The sequence below is a fragment of the Sesamum indicum genome, linkage group LG9, assembly GCF_026168435.1.
Source record: "Sesamum indicum cultivar Baizhima isolate 11 linkage group LG9, ASM2616843v1, whole genome shotgun sequence".
In the NCBI taxonomy this organism is placed as follows: domain Eukaryota; kingdom Viridiplantae; phylum Streptophyta; class Magnoliopsida; order Lamiales; family Pedaliaceae; genus Sesamum; species Sesamum indicum.
The window spans coordinates 2,065,367-2,080,319 of record NC_142665.1 but is presented as its reverse complement, the minus strand read 5'-3'; the positions used below and the strand labels follow the sequence as shown (position 1 = coordinate 2,080,319).

The following is a 14,953-nucleotide window of genomic DNA, read 5'->3' as shown; positions in this document are numbered from 1 at the left end:
ATGGTTTGCAACTTTTGAAAATCCGGTTGGCGATGATTAGTATTAGTATTATATATTTTAATATAATTAATTTAATTGTTCAGAGTTCACTGTTTTATATGAGTTTATTGTAACATTTCCTAAATTTATGAGGCCAAATTCGTAAATTAGACATACTAACTCAACTGGTTAAAAGTCCAACTAACTTATCAACATGATGAATAAAAGCTCACAAGTAAGACGGATAAAATCCATCAACAGAGAAGAAATGCCACATACTGACTTGCTACTTGACTGAACTAGCAGGCCCAAAAAATAAGTCAATTGTCAGCCGGACATGTTATTATACTGCGGGAGGACACTTCATATAGCTTGTCCACACATTTGTACACATCACCCTATAATATTTCTAGGTGGTTTCAACCAAATCGGTGGCTGATGAGCTGGAAAGTCTATGAATAACCATTTTTTGAATTTTTAGGCAAAATTGACAGGGTTTAGTCCAACTCACGTGTCTCAATCAATATTTATCCAAATTTCAAACGGTTTGTTTTGAATGATAGCTAATTCAAATAACTTTCTAACGACGTACGACAACAATTAACCTCATATCAAGCTCTGTACAATCCTATAAATAAAAGTACAATCATTCGGTAACATAATTCTTATTCTCAATCCTTCACTTTTTAGCTTTATATTCTCTCGATCTTTTGAGTTATTTTACACATAATTTGCAATCCATACGAATATTCATCACCCTTAATCATATTTTACCATTATTCTCATTCTATTTCAAGTTTTTTCTTTTATCTTTTTTTTCAATTCATTATTAACTTAAGTATCGAAGTGCTAATATCTACTTTGCAAAACTAGTTCTATGATAATTCTAAAATTTTCTTAAAAATCATTCAATTCTTGTGGTATGACAAAATTTTTGATACGCATCATATTATAATATTATTTTATTTGATAGAATTAATGTATTTATTAATTTGTCAGTATCGATATAATATATAAATATCGTTTCTATAAAAAAGTAAATAGATCATGCACATCTTTTCTTCTAACAATTAAAAAGAAACAAAAAAAGAAAGAAGAAAAGGAAAAAGGAAAGGAGAGATGATGGAGAGAAAGAAAGGCAAGACTGAGCATGGGCATGCAGTGCGACGTCGTTTGTTTGCCACGCCGGACCATGAAAACCCTACCAATGGTGCCCTAACCTCCCGACACCTCCTCAAAGTTTGTGCCCATCTATTTCTTTTTGAGTAAATTGTATTTTGTTATCTAAGTTATGTGAATCTTTTCTTTGTTGTTGACATGAAAAAAAATTTTAAATTCTAAAATATAAAATAAATAATAATTCAAATGACAAAATATAATTAATTCTTTCTTTTTTCGTGTCTTTTACTATGTTTTTTCACTTGGATTTTTTCTATAATCACACTACCTACCATCATTAATTATTTGATCACATTAAATACACACATAGTACTGAGAAAATATATGTTGTCTTGGTGTAGACTGTAGAATAATTACTTTGGTGTACATTATATTATTAACATTGAGTCATTGAGAGGTGTAGAGTAATTATTTTGGTGTACCTTTTTATATCATAAAAAATAAAATCACAAGAAGATTAGTACCTTTTTATATCATTTTTTCACTTTAATTTTTATTATTATTTTTGTTTTCTTTTCTCCCCATTATAATTTACATTGTAACTCTTTAGCCCATACATTTATTTAATTTCATTGGTAAAAAAATAAAATAATAATTATGATAAAAACTTACATCTAGTATCATTAATTAGTTTTGTATAATTATATAAGTGTTAACTGAATTTTTATACAAGTGTCCATTTCCTCTTTGAGCAGTTTTCTATGGGCTACTTTTTTATGGGCCATGTTCATCACGGCCCATTAGAGCTTTGGACCTACTCCTATTTAACCATGACATATAAGGAGTTCAAAGTATAATTGTGAAATGGGTCAAGAAATTAACTTAAAATATTATTAATATATTAAAATAAAATATAATAATGTCACAAATTATTACTTATCAGGAAAAAAATTATATTCTATTTATATTAATATAGATAATTGTTAAATGACATAAAGTGTATTTTTCACAAACAATTAATAAGTATTGTTTATTGAATCACATGTAATGTGAGTATATATAAATTAATTAATTAGAATTAATAAAATACTTTTAATTGATTTAAAATTTATATAAATTAAATAATCAATAAAATTAAATAAAAAAAGAAATAGTGGGGGCGTACAAAAATTGGAAATCCTAATTCAATTCGGCGCGCCCAGCATAAGCCCCCATTTCCGCCCCCCTACCCGAAACCTAGCACCGCCCTTACTCCAACCCCAGCCCCGTCGAAACTCTCTGCCCCACATTTTCACCGCCGACTGCCCCCCCGCTGCCGCTGTAGTCCATTCCGTCTTCGCAACAGGTATTCAGTGCACTACTGTTTCTTCTCACTTACCGCTCAGTCCGTTGTTATGAGTTTTGTTTTGTCTTCTTGTGAACTTGAACGTGCTTTTGTTTGTGTGGAAAATGCGGTTAGCTCATGAATTTGTTTACTTGGGAAGCAATAATGACTTGTTAAACCGAATGGTGGGCAGAATTGGATTTTGTTGTGGAACTAAAAGAAGTTTCCGGGTTCGATGTTCAGTGATTAATTGAATTTTAGAAGAGTTTGTGTCGTTATTTCTTGATGGAGCTGTGTTTATGGGGTCTGGGGTGTCTGGTGTTGTATTATGTAAATTATCCAGAGGGAAGAGATTACTTGTTGCAGGTGCTGGTCCTTCTGTTGAGCTACATCTAAATTGATTATTGTCATACATATGAATATTTCTCCTTCACGGACTTGGGTCTTTATTGGCACTGAAATGTAAAATTGATTGACCTCAGCTCCTTCAGTTAGATGCTTTATACCATTGGTCTAAGTCACAAAGATTGCCTAAGTTGTATATATATTGTACTATCTTAGGCCATTGAAACTCCATCAGAACTGCATAGCACGACAGATTTGCTAGTATCACCCCCAGGGTTAGTAAAACTCATCTGACTGTGTAGCCTCATTGCAGTGCAAGTGTGTGACTGAATGTTGATCCATATTATCAGCACTGAAATTTACCTCAAAGTTCTAATTTCTATTCAGCCTTCACTCTCCAGTCCTAGTCCCTGTTACGAGCCACATAAGTTCTTTTCACCATCACAAGCACCTCCACAGGCAGTCCTCCACCAACCTTATTAATAGGCAGCCATTGTATGATCACAAGCTAGACACGACTTGCCTCTAGCAATCATCCCTGTGTAGGTGCAATGTATCGGCTGTGTCCCAGGCAATACTAGCAGCCTGCTGCCGCCCCCATTGATGTGTAGCAAAACACGACACTGTACTGCTGCCTGGTAGCTACCTAGCTTTCTGGCAGTAGCAATAAATTTATCATGAGGCATCATTATTAAGGAGATTTTCGGATATTTGTAATATTGTTGCAGAGCTGAGCGGGGATTAGTCAGTTATAGTAATTCATGGGATATCTGCAAAGACATGAAGATCCTGTTTCTGAAGAAGAGTTTTCTTTTAATTTTGTTACACTCACTCGGGCATCCACTCACACACGCCCACGGCCCAACGGGTCTCGAATCCAGCATCTCAGCTTTGAAATGTTAGGTTCTCAATCATTGGGGTGTCCTGAAGGGGATAGATTTTTGCAAAAGAGTTGCTACTATAGCTTTAACTTTCTATATTTGGTTCAAGAAAAAAAATACCCCTATAGATATGACGCTGTTACCTTCTATGCCAGTGGAGAAATTCTGAAGCATGGTATTGAGTTTGGATGTATGAAAGAATATGCCCTTCCATAAAATTAGTTAAATGAGGAGCTAATTTTGTTTCTGATTTGGCTAATCCCAAGGAGTAATATGTTTAAATGGGTTTTTGGGATCAATTCTCATGATCAGAGATAGTAGTCAGGTTTAAACTCTATCTAGAGTTTGTTCTTCTTGTTGCTAAGCCTGACTTTGTTTTTGGCTTGATACCTTAGGTTATATTGTTTGCTGAAAAATTGCTGATAATAGAAATTGAATTCTGCAGGCTTAAAGAACTATGGATGATAGTTTGTATGATGAGTTTGGCAACTACATTGGACCTGAGATTGAATCCGATCAAGAGAGTGACAGGGAGGAGGAAGATGAGGAACTCCCTGAAAGGGCTGAGGATGAGCAGCCTGTGTCTGATGATGAACATGGGCCTGGAAAACCAAATGGGTGGCTAACCACTACTGAGGATGTTGATATGGATGGCCAAATTGTCCTAGCGGAGGATAAAAAATACTACCCAACCGCAGAAGAGGTTTACGGTGAAGAAGTCGAAACTTTAGTTATGGATGAAGACGAGCAGCCACTTGAACAACCTATTATTAAGCCTGTAAAAAATCTTAAGTTCGAGTTGGGGGTTAAGGATTCATCAACGTATGTGTCAACACAGTTCCTTTTGGGTCTTATGTCAAACCCTGCGTTGGTCAGGAATGTTGCTTTGGTTGGCCACTTGCACCATGGGAAGACGACGTTCATGGACATGTTGGTTGAACAGACTCATCATATCTCAACCTTTGATCAAAACAGCGAGAAACATATGAGGTACACGGATACGAGGATAGATGAGCAGGAGAGAAGAATATCCATTAAGGCAGTTCCCATGTCACTTGTTCTTGAGGATAGCAATTCAAAATCATACCTTTGCAACATCATGGATACGCCTGGTCATGTTAACTTTTCTGATGAGATGACTGCTGCCCTCAGACTCGCTGATGGTGCGGTGTTGATTGTAGATGCTGCAGAAGGAGTGATGGTAAGTTTTTCTTATTTGTAGTAGACAAGTTTTCAACTTGAAATGTTGGATTGTTTTGAGTAGGTTTCAATGTCCTGAGAGAGCAATTAAAGATAATGAGATATCTAGTAAGTTGTATAATTTTCGTTTAGTTTAGTCCTGTCTAGGTTGTCCAGTCAAAATCTGTTTCTCACAATTCTTATGTCATTATTGCTTATGCGGGCCTTTATCTGGAATATCGAGTTTCACTGCATGTGTCATGTGACATGACTTTTGGATTTTGCTTATATGACATGGTGACTGCAACATAACCTACTGTCTTGAGATAATAGTTTTTTTTAAGTCCCGAACTGTGTACCACCAAAATTATATTTTTTTTCTTACGGCCTCCTCTCTACAGGTGATGATGAACTGCAAGGATGAGATCTTATTATTACTTGCTAGATTATCTTTTCTAATAACTTTGGACTTCATTTGCAACTTATTGCTTGTGTTAAATGTGTGAGTTATTTATGTCTAGTAACATAGTTATAAATACTGATATCCCTCTTAAATTTCTTGCATGCATGATTCATTAGCTATTGCAGCCCCCAGTGGCACAAGCATTTGCTGTCTGATGTGCATGTTTTAAATGCCACTGAATTTAACACTTCGGTCAGCATCTGTATGTATTTAATTTCTGCTTCGTTAACAGGTAAACACGGAGAGGGCAATACGCCATGCTATCCAGGAGCGGATACCCATAGTAGTTGTGATAAATAAGGTGATTGTCTCAATGTAATCAGTTTCTTCTATGTTTATACTTGAAGGTTTCTTAATGTGTGATTAGGTTTCTTGTTTAAGATGCACATATCTTATTTTTAACTATGTAATCAGGTCGACAGATTGATAACTGAGCTGAAGTTGCCTCCAAAGGATGCCTACCATAAGCTTAGGCACACAATTGAGGTCATCAACAACCACATAACTGCTGCATCTTCAACTGCTGGTAATGTTCAAGTTGTTGACCCTGCTGTTGGAAATGTTTGTTTTGCAAGTGCCAGTGCAGGATGGTCATTCACCTTGCAGTCGTTTGCTAAGCTATATGTTAAGCTCCATGGTATTCCGTTTGATGCTAATAAGTTTGCTTCTCGCCTTTGGGGTGATTATTACTTCGATCCTGATACCAGAAGTTTCAAGAAGAAACAACCTGCTAGTGGTGCGGAACGGTCCTTTGTCCAATTTGTGCTAGAACCCCTTTATAAAATATATAGCCAAGTGATTGGAGAACATAAGAAGAGTGTGGAGGCTACACTTGCTGAACTTGGTGTGACCTTGAGTAATGCGGCTTATCGATTGAATGTTAGGCCTCTGTTAAGATTGGCATGCAGCTCAGTTTTTGGTAGTGCCACCGGCTTTACAGATATGTTGGTTCAACACATTCCATCTGCTAAAGATGCTGCACCTCGAAAAGTTGAGCACATTTACACTGGGCCAAAGGATTCCACAATCTACCAAGCCATGGAGGATTGTGATGCATCAGGTCCTCTAATGGTTAACGTAACAAAACTGTATCCTAAATCTGATTGCAGTGTTTTTGATGCCTTCGGTAGGGTCTACAGTGGGGAAATTATGACGGGGCAGACTGTGCGTGTGTTGGGAGAAGGCTATTCTCCAGATGATGAAGAGGACATGACAGTGAAAGAAGTGACAAAATTATGGGTCTATCAAGCTCGTTATAGGATTCCTATTAGCAAGGCCCCTCCTGGTTCTTGGGTTCTTATTGAAGGTGTGGATGCTTCTATTATGAAGACTGCCACACTCTGCAACTTGGAATATGATGATGATGTGTACATATTCAGGCCCCTTCAGTTCAACACGCTTCCTGTGGTGAAAACTGCTACTGAGCCTTTGAATCCCAGTGAGTTGCCAAAAATGGTGGAGGGCCTTAGGAAGATCAGCAAGAGCTATCCACTAGCAATTACGAAGGTCGAAGAATCTGGGGAACATACTATTTTAGGTACTGGAGAATTATACCTGGATTCTATAATGAAGGACCTCAGAGAGCTTTATTCGGAAGTAGAAGTCAAGGTGCTTGCTGTCATCATTTTTCTTACTTATTCTTTTCATTAGCCTGATACTTCTACTTCATTAGAAGTTTGGTCTTCTGCTAAATGGTATTGGTTTTTCTTCTGCTTTTTCCTCTCAATGTCGACTAGGTGGCAGATCCTGTTGTCTCATTCTGTGAAACAGTTGTGGAATCCTCTTCGATGAAATGTTTTGCTGAAACTCCAAACAAGAAAAATAAAATTACCATGGTAGGCAAGCAATTGTATTAAATAAGATAAGAATTTAGAAATGGTGCTTAGTTATTACATCTCAATTTCTAGATTGCGGAGCCACTGGAAAGAGGACTTGCTGAGGACATTGAGAATGGTGTTGTAAGCATTGACTGGCCACGGAAGAAGCTTGGTGACTTCTTCCAGACAAAGTATGATTGGGATCTGCTTGCTGCTCGGTCTATTTGGGCATTTGGTCCTGACAAGCAGGTCAGTTGACTGCAAACTTCATGTTTTCCAGTCTATCACCTGTGCTGGATAATTGCTTCTAGTTACTTTGGTTTCCCTCTGTCCTTTAAAGTACTTGATTCAGTTGATTCTGTTCTATGTATGACCTTTATCTATATTATCAGGGGCCTAATATCTTATTAGATGATACACTGTCGAGTGAGGTCGATAAGAGTTTGCTTAATGCAGTCAAAGATTCTATTGTTCAAGGGTAAGTTAATATTAAGATTCTGCTTTTCTCATGATTATTCTCTGCCTTCTCTGTTGTAATAATACACTCTGGACAGTTTTCAATGGGGGGCTCGAGAAGGCCCCCTCTGTGACGAGCCTATCAGAAATGTGAAATTCAAAATAGTTGATGCCAAAATTGCCCCTGAGCCATTGAATCGTGGAACTGGTCAGATTATTCCAACTGCTCGACGAGTCGCCTATTCAGCTTTCCTTATGGCCACTCCTAGGCTGATGGAACCTGTATACTATGTGGAGGTAAATGTTCTCTCTGATCGTAATATTTAGTCTTGTAGTGAACAGTTACCCTTAGATTTATTGGCTAATGAACATTATTTGGTTAGCTAGTTTTTGTTGCTTGTATGATGGCATGCCAATCTTCTAGGTCTAGAGTTAATAGGTGTTCATGTGGGGTCGTGTGCGTGTGAGAGAGGAAGAGGTTCTTGATCTTTGGATCAGCTAAAGATGAGGCCTACTTCTGCAGTCTGAACCACACTATTAAGAAATATAACTGGAGAAAGTATTAGTGCCTTGCCTTGCAGCACAAATTCTCCTTAACTGAGATTTTGTGGATATTGTTATCAGATACAAACTCCAATTGATTGTGTTTCCGCAATATATACGGTATTATCACGTCGACGTGGTCATGTCACTGCAGATGTTCCACAACCAGGAACCCCAGCCTACATTGTTAAGGTTTGTGACTTGAGTTTCTCTCTTGAATGAGTCACTTTTTCCATTCTAATTGTGTGAATTAGTGGGATCATTGTCTATTAATAACATCCTCTCCTTTCTACACTTGCTAGGCATTTCTGCCCGTGATAGAGTCATTTGGTTTTGAAACAGACCTGAGGTATCATACTCAGGGGCAGGCATTTTGCTTATCAGTATTTGATCACTGGGCTATCGTCCCCGGAGATCCACTTGATAAAAGTATAGTTTTACGCCCATTAGAGCCAGCTCCGATCCAGCATTTGGCCCGTGAATTTATGGTGAAGACGAGGCGTCGTAAGGTATAATACCGCTTTACTTTGTTGTTCCTCATCTCAGTTCTGGATGCTTCACTTGGTGATTCAAAAAGCATTTGACTGTCTATAGCAACTAATGCACCATGTAAGAGTCCAGATGATTCTTTTATTTTCTGCATTTGAGCTGCTGCCTTTCGCTAGACAGCTTATTTAAGGGTTGGCATGTTGGCCTGACAATGGATTAACCCTCATTTTATGTTTCAGTGCTACTGTCGTACTTGGAAATTAAACCTGTTTGCTTGCCTGGTCTCTCTATTTGTCCCCACTAATATCAAATTGTACTTTTTTTCTTTTTGTTATACATTTCCATCTCCCATAGTGGATTTCTGCGAAGGGATAATCAATGCCTGTTTGCTTGTCCTACTCCATTTTTCCCCAATGTTCTTCATACAACATCTTTTGTTTGTACATTTCCTTGTGTAATGGGTTTGTGGGAAGAAAAACTTGTGGTTCTTAGCTGGAGGCAAGCAGTTCTCATGGGAAAAAAAAGAAAAGCATATAAAAATGCATTGGTTGTTTTGAAGATCATTAACTGTAGCTTTGGCATTTGTTTCTGTCAGGGAATGTCGGAAGATGTAAGCATTAATAAATTCTTCGATGAGGCGATGGTTGTTGAACTAGCTCAGCAGGCTGCCGATCTTCATCAACAGATGATGTGAAAAAGCTGATTCATGCAATTCCCAATTGGTGAGGACGTTTTCGGATCTTCAGGAACAGGTAGACCTGTAACATGCACCCTTCAAATTGTTGTTTGAGAACTTGTTATGGCTCAGAGGAGGTAAATGTTCCTAGAGAGGGCGGACTAAAACCATGATGCGCTGTGACATAAGAAGCAGGTTAATTTCTATTGTAACTTGAAGTTTCTGTCAAAGTTATACTCAACAAGCCTCGTTCATGCAGCTACAGTTAAATGAGAGTCCGAAGCTTTGGTGTATGTATAATGGTAAATTCTATTTTGCATGTGTTATACGTCCCCACTTACCAACATATAGCTGAATCTTTGTCTCATAGTTTTCTGTTTTTCTTTTTCATGTAGAGTGAAAAACAAACACTACGTTGGGAGTGTTGATGTGGGATGATTGTGATTCTGCATTTGGTATTATGCGCACCCCCCCCCCCCCCCCTCTGAGTAGAGTTTAGTTGTGCCATTGATAAACCAGTATGGCAAATATAGACTTCTCGAATGGTTGTCGATGAGGCTGGTGCTTTGGCCAGTGGGCTATGAAAGATTGTTCTATGAAGTGTCTTCTGTTAGGCACGTGCAGTTAAGCCGAAAAGTGATTCTAAGTGTTTTTCAAGTATTGAGTTGGTCTAAAATATGAGTACTCATTAAAGAAAGATATGATATGAATTCAACTTGGGTGATAAAATATACTAGATTTTGTCATTTAACTGGTGCTTTCTTTTTGTAAAGTAGAATTATGTTTCTATTAGTTGTAAACTAATTGAAGATTAGTCAAATTAGCATAATTGAATGGAGGAGGTCTTTTACTCAATTTTTAAATTGAATTAGAAAACTGACCTGAAATGCTATCAGTTTCTACTGGAGCTTCAGGGGGGAACAGCCATAACAAAAAATAGCATGCAGCAACACAGCTTGCACAGGTGTATGCATACTAACACCTACTTTGTTGACCGAATCCAACAAATAAAAATCATAGTTATACTGCCACCAATCTGTACTGATTGAACAGATGGGATCAAACCTAGAGATTTTAATTAAAATTAATCAAACGCTAAAATTTGAAAAGAAGTATCATAATATTTACATATGGTTGACCTGGTAAAATAAATATATACTAAGGGTTCAGTTACAATAAAGTCCGGTCAGAATGGAGCTGATGACATCGACGTCGAGTGTTAATTCGGGGTAATGATTTGAATAAGGCGGGGTTTGAGATTGACTGATGAATCGCGCAAGTGGGACAAACTCATGGATGGGGCTTTGTCATAGTAAAAGCAAATTAAACCTGAAGAGCTTTAGGGGGGTCTGACTTTGGGGTGCAATAGGAGTAGGACTAGTGAATTAAAACTTCAGACCTTGACCTGAATGGTCTAAGCAATGCAGGCAGTTGAAATTGTATTTTTTTTTTAAGTAAAAGTGAAACTATTATTAACTGAGATATATCGATTATAATTATAATTATACTTGTAGATATAAAAACTATTACAATAATTATATCTTGTTCAACAAGACCTACTATTACAGTAGATAATAACTCATATTATGCATTAGATAAACATTCCATGCATGTGATGAGATTTGAACCTATAACCTCTAAGATCATGAGGCCTCAAATTCACCAACTATATAAACCTCATAGTTAAGTGGTAATCACACTGGCACATAATGAAAATCAGTCTAGTCAAACCCCCAAACCCGACTTAGAACCAATTGTTGTGATTTGCTTAATATTTTATTGAATTAAGCTCCATGCATGCTATATCTTATAAGAGTTGAACTACGAATCTTATCTTTATAAAGTTATGGTATAAAAATTAATCCAACAAATGCAAATAAAATGTCAAGAAGGTATTGAGTTTGAGTTTTATCGACATTGATTGATGTGGTGCCGTGTTTGGAGAAATGAAAAATACCAAAATGCTCTCTCTCGTGTATCAAATCAAGATTCAGATTGATATATTTTAGTCCATCCAAATTTTACTACTTAACTTGAATCATAAAATAATCGTAAAGTTTATATAATGTTCAGTTTTAGATGTTGATGTAACTGATCCAAAATGACAATAGTAGCTGCAAATACTTGAGCTATTAGGATGTGCTCCTTGGCAGAACAATTGAATTTGAGTTGGCACAAGTTTTGTTTGGTTGTAAGAAAAATATCTAGTACCTAACAATAATTCCTTAAACACATCTCACTAGTTTTAAGCCAAAACAAAAAATAGCAGGTTAGTTATAATCATTACATTGTTTTTTATCTAACGCTTTAACGCATCACTTCAACTAAAATCATTACAGCTTTATGTGTCACATATAAAAAGATCTCATCTTAGCTACACCTATTTCATCTCATGTTTACTTATGAAACGCCGAGTAAACACAGTATATACCAATTACATTGAATTAATAGGTTAGCAATTGTCTTTCTTTATGAAAATTAGTACCCAAAAAGAAAAAAAGAAAGAAAGAAGTTGGGCCAAAATTATTTATCCATTAATAAAAAAATAGGGATACTCCCCAAGAAAAAGAAAAAATGGAGTTTAAGCTACCTAGGAGCCAATGAGACTGAAATTTCCGTTGGAAACTTAACCCTTTCCGCCCAAATTTTGGATGCCAAGTAAAGCTTCGATATTTTACCCGCCACCCATTTCATGTCGGGTCGCTTATCCGGGTCCTCCTGCACGCATTGCAACGCCACCCGTGTTAACTTCTCCGCCGCGTCCACCGGGAACGAATCCCTCAACCGCTTGTCTGTCCACCTCCTCAGCCTCCCTTCCACGCCCTCTTCCCCACCGCCTTCCACCGCCTCCCTCGCCGTTTCGATAACCGAAATTAACCGGTAATTCCCACTGCTCCGATCAAACTTGTACGTCACAGGCTCCTTTCCGGTCATCAGCTCAAGAATCACAACCCCGAAGGCGTACACATCCGACTTCTGCGTCGCCACTCCCGTCGCCTTGAACTCAGGCGACATGTACCCTCTAACTCCCTCAAACTGCCTCTCCGCTGCAGCCGCCGTCGCCTGCGGCCCATCCTCCCGCGTCTCGCCACAGAGCTCCGCCGCGCCGAAATGGCAGATCTTGGCGTTGAACGATGGCTCCGTCACGATTATGCCACTGCTCTTCACGTGCTTGTGGACCATATCAATGCTCAGACCCGCCGTATTGTGAATGTAATCGAGCCCGTGCGCGACATCGGTCGCAATTTGCATACGCGACATCCAAGTGGACAGCACCGTAAAATCTGGGTTCATTTTGTTCCTCAGACACAGCCCCAAGTCCGATCCTTGTACGAATTCGTATACGAGGTAAATATGCTCGCCGGAGATGGAAACTCCGAGGAGTTTGACTATGCTCGTGAAGTGACTCTTGCTGATCACGGTGAGTTTCTGCAGGACGTCTGACCTCGTCATCGATTTCCGGAGCTTCCGCTGGAAAACGAGGGCGTCTTTGCCGCTGACGACGCAGCGCCACGACTGGGAGGAGGAGGAGGTGGAGGAGTGGCGCTTGCCGAGGAAATTGTTGGTGGCGGCGCGGATTTCAGAGAAATCGTAGATTTGGGCGCTTTCGGGGAGAGTATCGCGGAGGCTGGACAAAGAAGCATGGCTGGAGACGGAGGTGGTGGCGACGGAGCTGTCAAGCCGGTACGAGGAGGTGGAGGCGGCGGTGTATGAGGAGGAGGTGCCGCGGAAGGGATCAGAGAGGGGGGTTTTGGGGGTTTTCGAGGATGAGGACGAGGGTTTCTCTCCTTGCGATTTGGATGAAGAATTTCTAGGAGTTCTTGAAGGATCACTCATGGCTGGTCTGGGGACTGAATTCGGGTTCCGCACGGGTTCCGATGCTCTGACCGCCATTTTCGATCTACACATAACAGAACAAGATTGTCGAAATGGCGACAGATATCTGGGAATTCGAGGTCGAGGAATCAAAATCTGGGAGGATTGGAGTCATAGGAAAAAAAATCGATGAGAAATTCAAAAGAAACGATTCAATGAAATAGGTTTTCGTCAACAATAATGAAAATAATATTCCGCAGAAAGCATGAGAAGATTTGGTATGATTTGAATTAGAAAAAATAATTGATGGGCTGCGAATTTGGTACGCAGCAACAAAACTGAGGCTGTTGGTCCTGCTTCCAGGAAATATATATATATATATACATATATACACACACAGACACATAAAATAGATTGGAATAATGGAAATTTGTTACTGAATTATTAGGTTTACTTCACCAGCATTCGATCAATCGTATTAAAAAAATAATCCCAAGTTTTCTCAACTATTTTGCAAGCTGATTTTAGAGATTGTATTTGTAGTTATTTAAAGCGATATCGAATAAACCAAACATAGCAATTGCATTGTAAACTATGCAATGAATGAAAAATTATTTAAATTGTATACTAATTTGTATAATATAATTAATTTAATCTAATTAACTCTAAATTCAAATTGTTTGGGATGTTGGCTGTTTGTGTGTTGTGGATAAGGACAGGAGTCCCAAGGAAACATAATTTTTATTATTAGTATATCAAAGTGTGAATGATAGCAAAGTGTTGATTTGTCCCACCCAATTTGTGCTCTTCTTTACCCAATAAAATAATAATCTAATTCCAACTGGAAACTTCCTTCTTCACCTGTCCCGCACTCGCTACACTAAATTTCTGTATACCTTTCTTGCTAATATCTGTAACATAAAACATCTCTAAAATATAGTGTGGATTTCAATTCAGCAGTGTTTAAATTAGTAGTGTAGTGTTGAATTAATACTTTTAAATGATATTAGTTATCGTTGTACACTATTCTCGCAAGCATATAAAAAAAATTTAGCGTGTATAAAAAAAGAAATCTATGAAAAAGAATAAATTATAATTATAATAAATGTGGAGGAGTAAGGTGAGAGATAAATGTGAAATAGTGGGTAGTTAAGAGAGATAAAAATTTAATTATGAGATTATTAAAAAATATTGAAATTACTAATCTGATCAATTTTTTTTAAAGAAAAGATATGAAATGAATGATAAATTTGAGTATTCAAAAATTAGTACGACAAAATGTTTTCTTTTATAATAGTATAGATACTGTTTTGGAAATGAAATTTTTTATTTTAAGAATAAAAAAGTAGTTGTGAGATGTGGCTCAAACCAAATATAAGAGCTTTCATTTAGATGTTATATGTTGATACACGACTTAACAATGACAATCAATTATTAACAGCAGCAAATTCGATGTTTGTATATATAATTTAAGGGTGAAAATATATTTTTTTACATGTATTAGTAATAAAGATGCATAAATATACATAATTTGATTAGAAAAAAATTATTTGAAATATAATAAGACTATAGTAAATCAATGGGAAGATAAATATGAATTTTCATTCATTTCTTTTACTATCAGCAAATTTTACAAATTGATAGATCTATTTAATTTATTGCACGAAAACAAATATCAACGGCATTTGCAATGATTTTTCATAACTACATATAATTACATTACATCTCAACTTTTATTTTTGATCTTGTAAGTCCCTTTTATGAAAGAAAAAAACGATTTTTTGTTACTATATTATTATTTTTTTCCTTGAGCACTTATGATTTTTGTTTGCCCTTTTGAATGTGTAGTGGTCTGTGACTCTTATC

The 14,953-nt window shown here is 37.3% G+C and overlaps 2 protein-coding genes across 3 annotated transcripts; one reads left to right on the top strand and one right to left on the bottom strand.

The window, feature by feature from the left end:
- The first annotated feature begins 2,283 nt into the window (after positions 1-2,283).
- On the top strand, positions 2,284-9,722 carry LOC105170276 (110 kDa U5 small nuclear ribonucleoprotein component CLO). 2 transcript variants are annotated; one of them, XR_016067377.1, is made up of 12 exons: positions 2,284-2,443; positions 4,094-4,849; positions 5,523-5,591; positions 5,705-6,898; positions 7,027-7,125; positions 7,198-7,356; positions 7,500-7,585; positions 7,662-7,860; positions 8,188-8,298; positions 8,409-8,615; positions 9,191-9,573; positions 9,667-9,722. XR_016067377.1 is itself a non-coding variant. In XM_011090959.3 (11 exons), the coding sequence occupies exons 2-11, from the start codon at positions 4,106-4,108 to the stop codon at positions 9,287-9,289; spliced, it is 2,967 nt and encodes a 988-aa protein (XP_011089261.1). In that variant the 5' UTR covers positions 2,284-2,443; positions 4,094-4,105; the 3' UTR covers positions 9,290-9,722. The 2 variants fall into 2 exon arrangements, 1 of the variants encoding a protein (XP_011089261.1); XM_011090959.3 differs by having other exon boundaries at positions 9,191-9,722.
- Positions 9,723-11,783: 2,061 nt separating this feature from the next.
- LOC105170818 (lysM domain receptor-like kinase 3) lies at positions 11,784-13,487 on the bottom strand. Its single transcript, XM_011091739.3, has one exon. The coding sequence runs from the start codon at positions 13,178-13,180 to the stop codon at positions 11,858-11,860; it is 1,323 nt and encodes a 440-aa protein (XP_011090041.3). The 5' UTR covers positions 13,181-13,487; the 3' UTR covers positions 11,784-11,857.
- Between the last annotated feature and the right edge of the window lie 1,466 nt (positions 13,488-14,953).

Coding starts and splice junctions, on each gene's coding strand:
- LOC105170276 (XM_011090959.3), top strand. CDS start 4,106: ATGGATGATAGTTTGTATGATGAGTTTGGCAACTACATTGGACCTGAG. Junction 4,850..5,522: donor ATGCTGCAGAAGGAGTGATG/GTAAGTTTTTCT, acceptor CTTCGTTAACAG/GTAAACACGGAGAGGGCAAT. Junction 7,586..7,661: donor AAAGATTCTATTGTTCAAGG/GTAAGTTAATAT, acceptor CACTCTGGACAG/TTTTCAATGGGGGGCTCGAG.
- LOC105170818 (XM_011091739.3), bottom strand. CDS start 13,180: ATGTGTAGATCGAAAATGGCGGTCAGAGCATCGGAACCCGTGCGGAAC.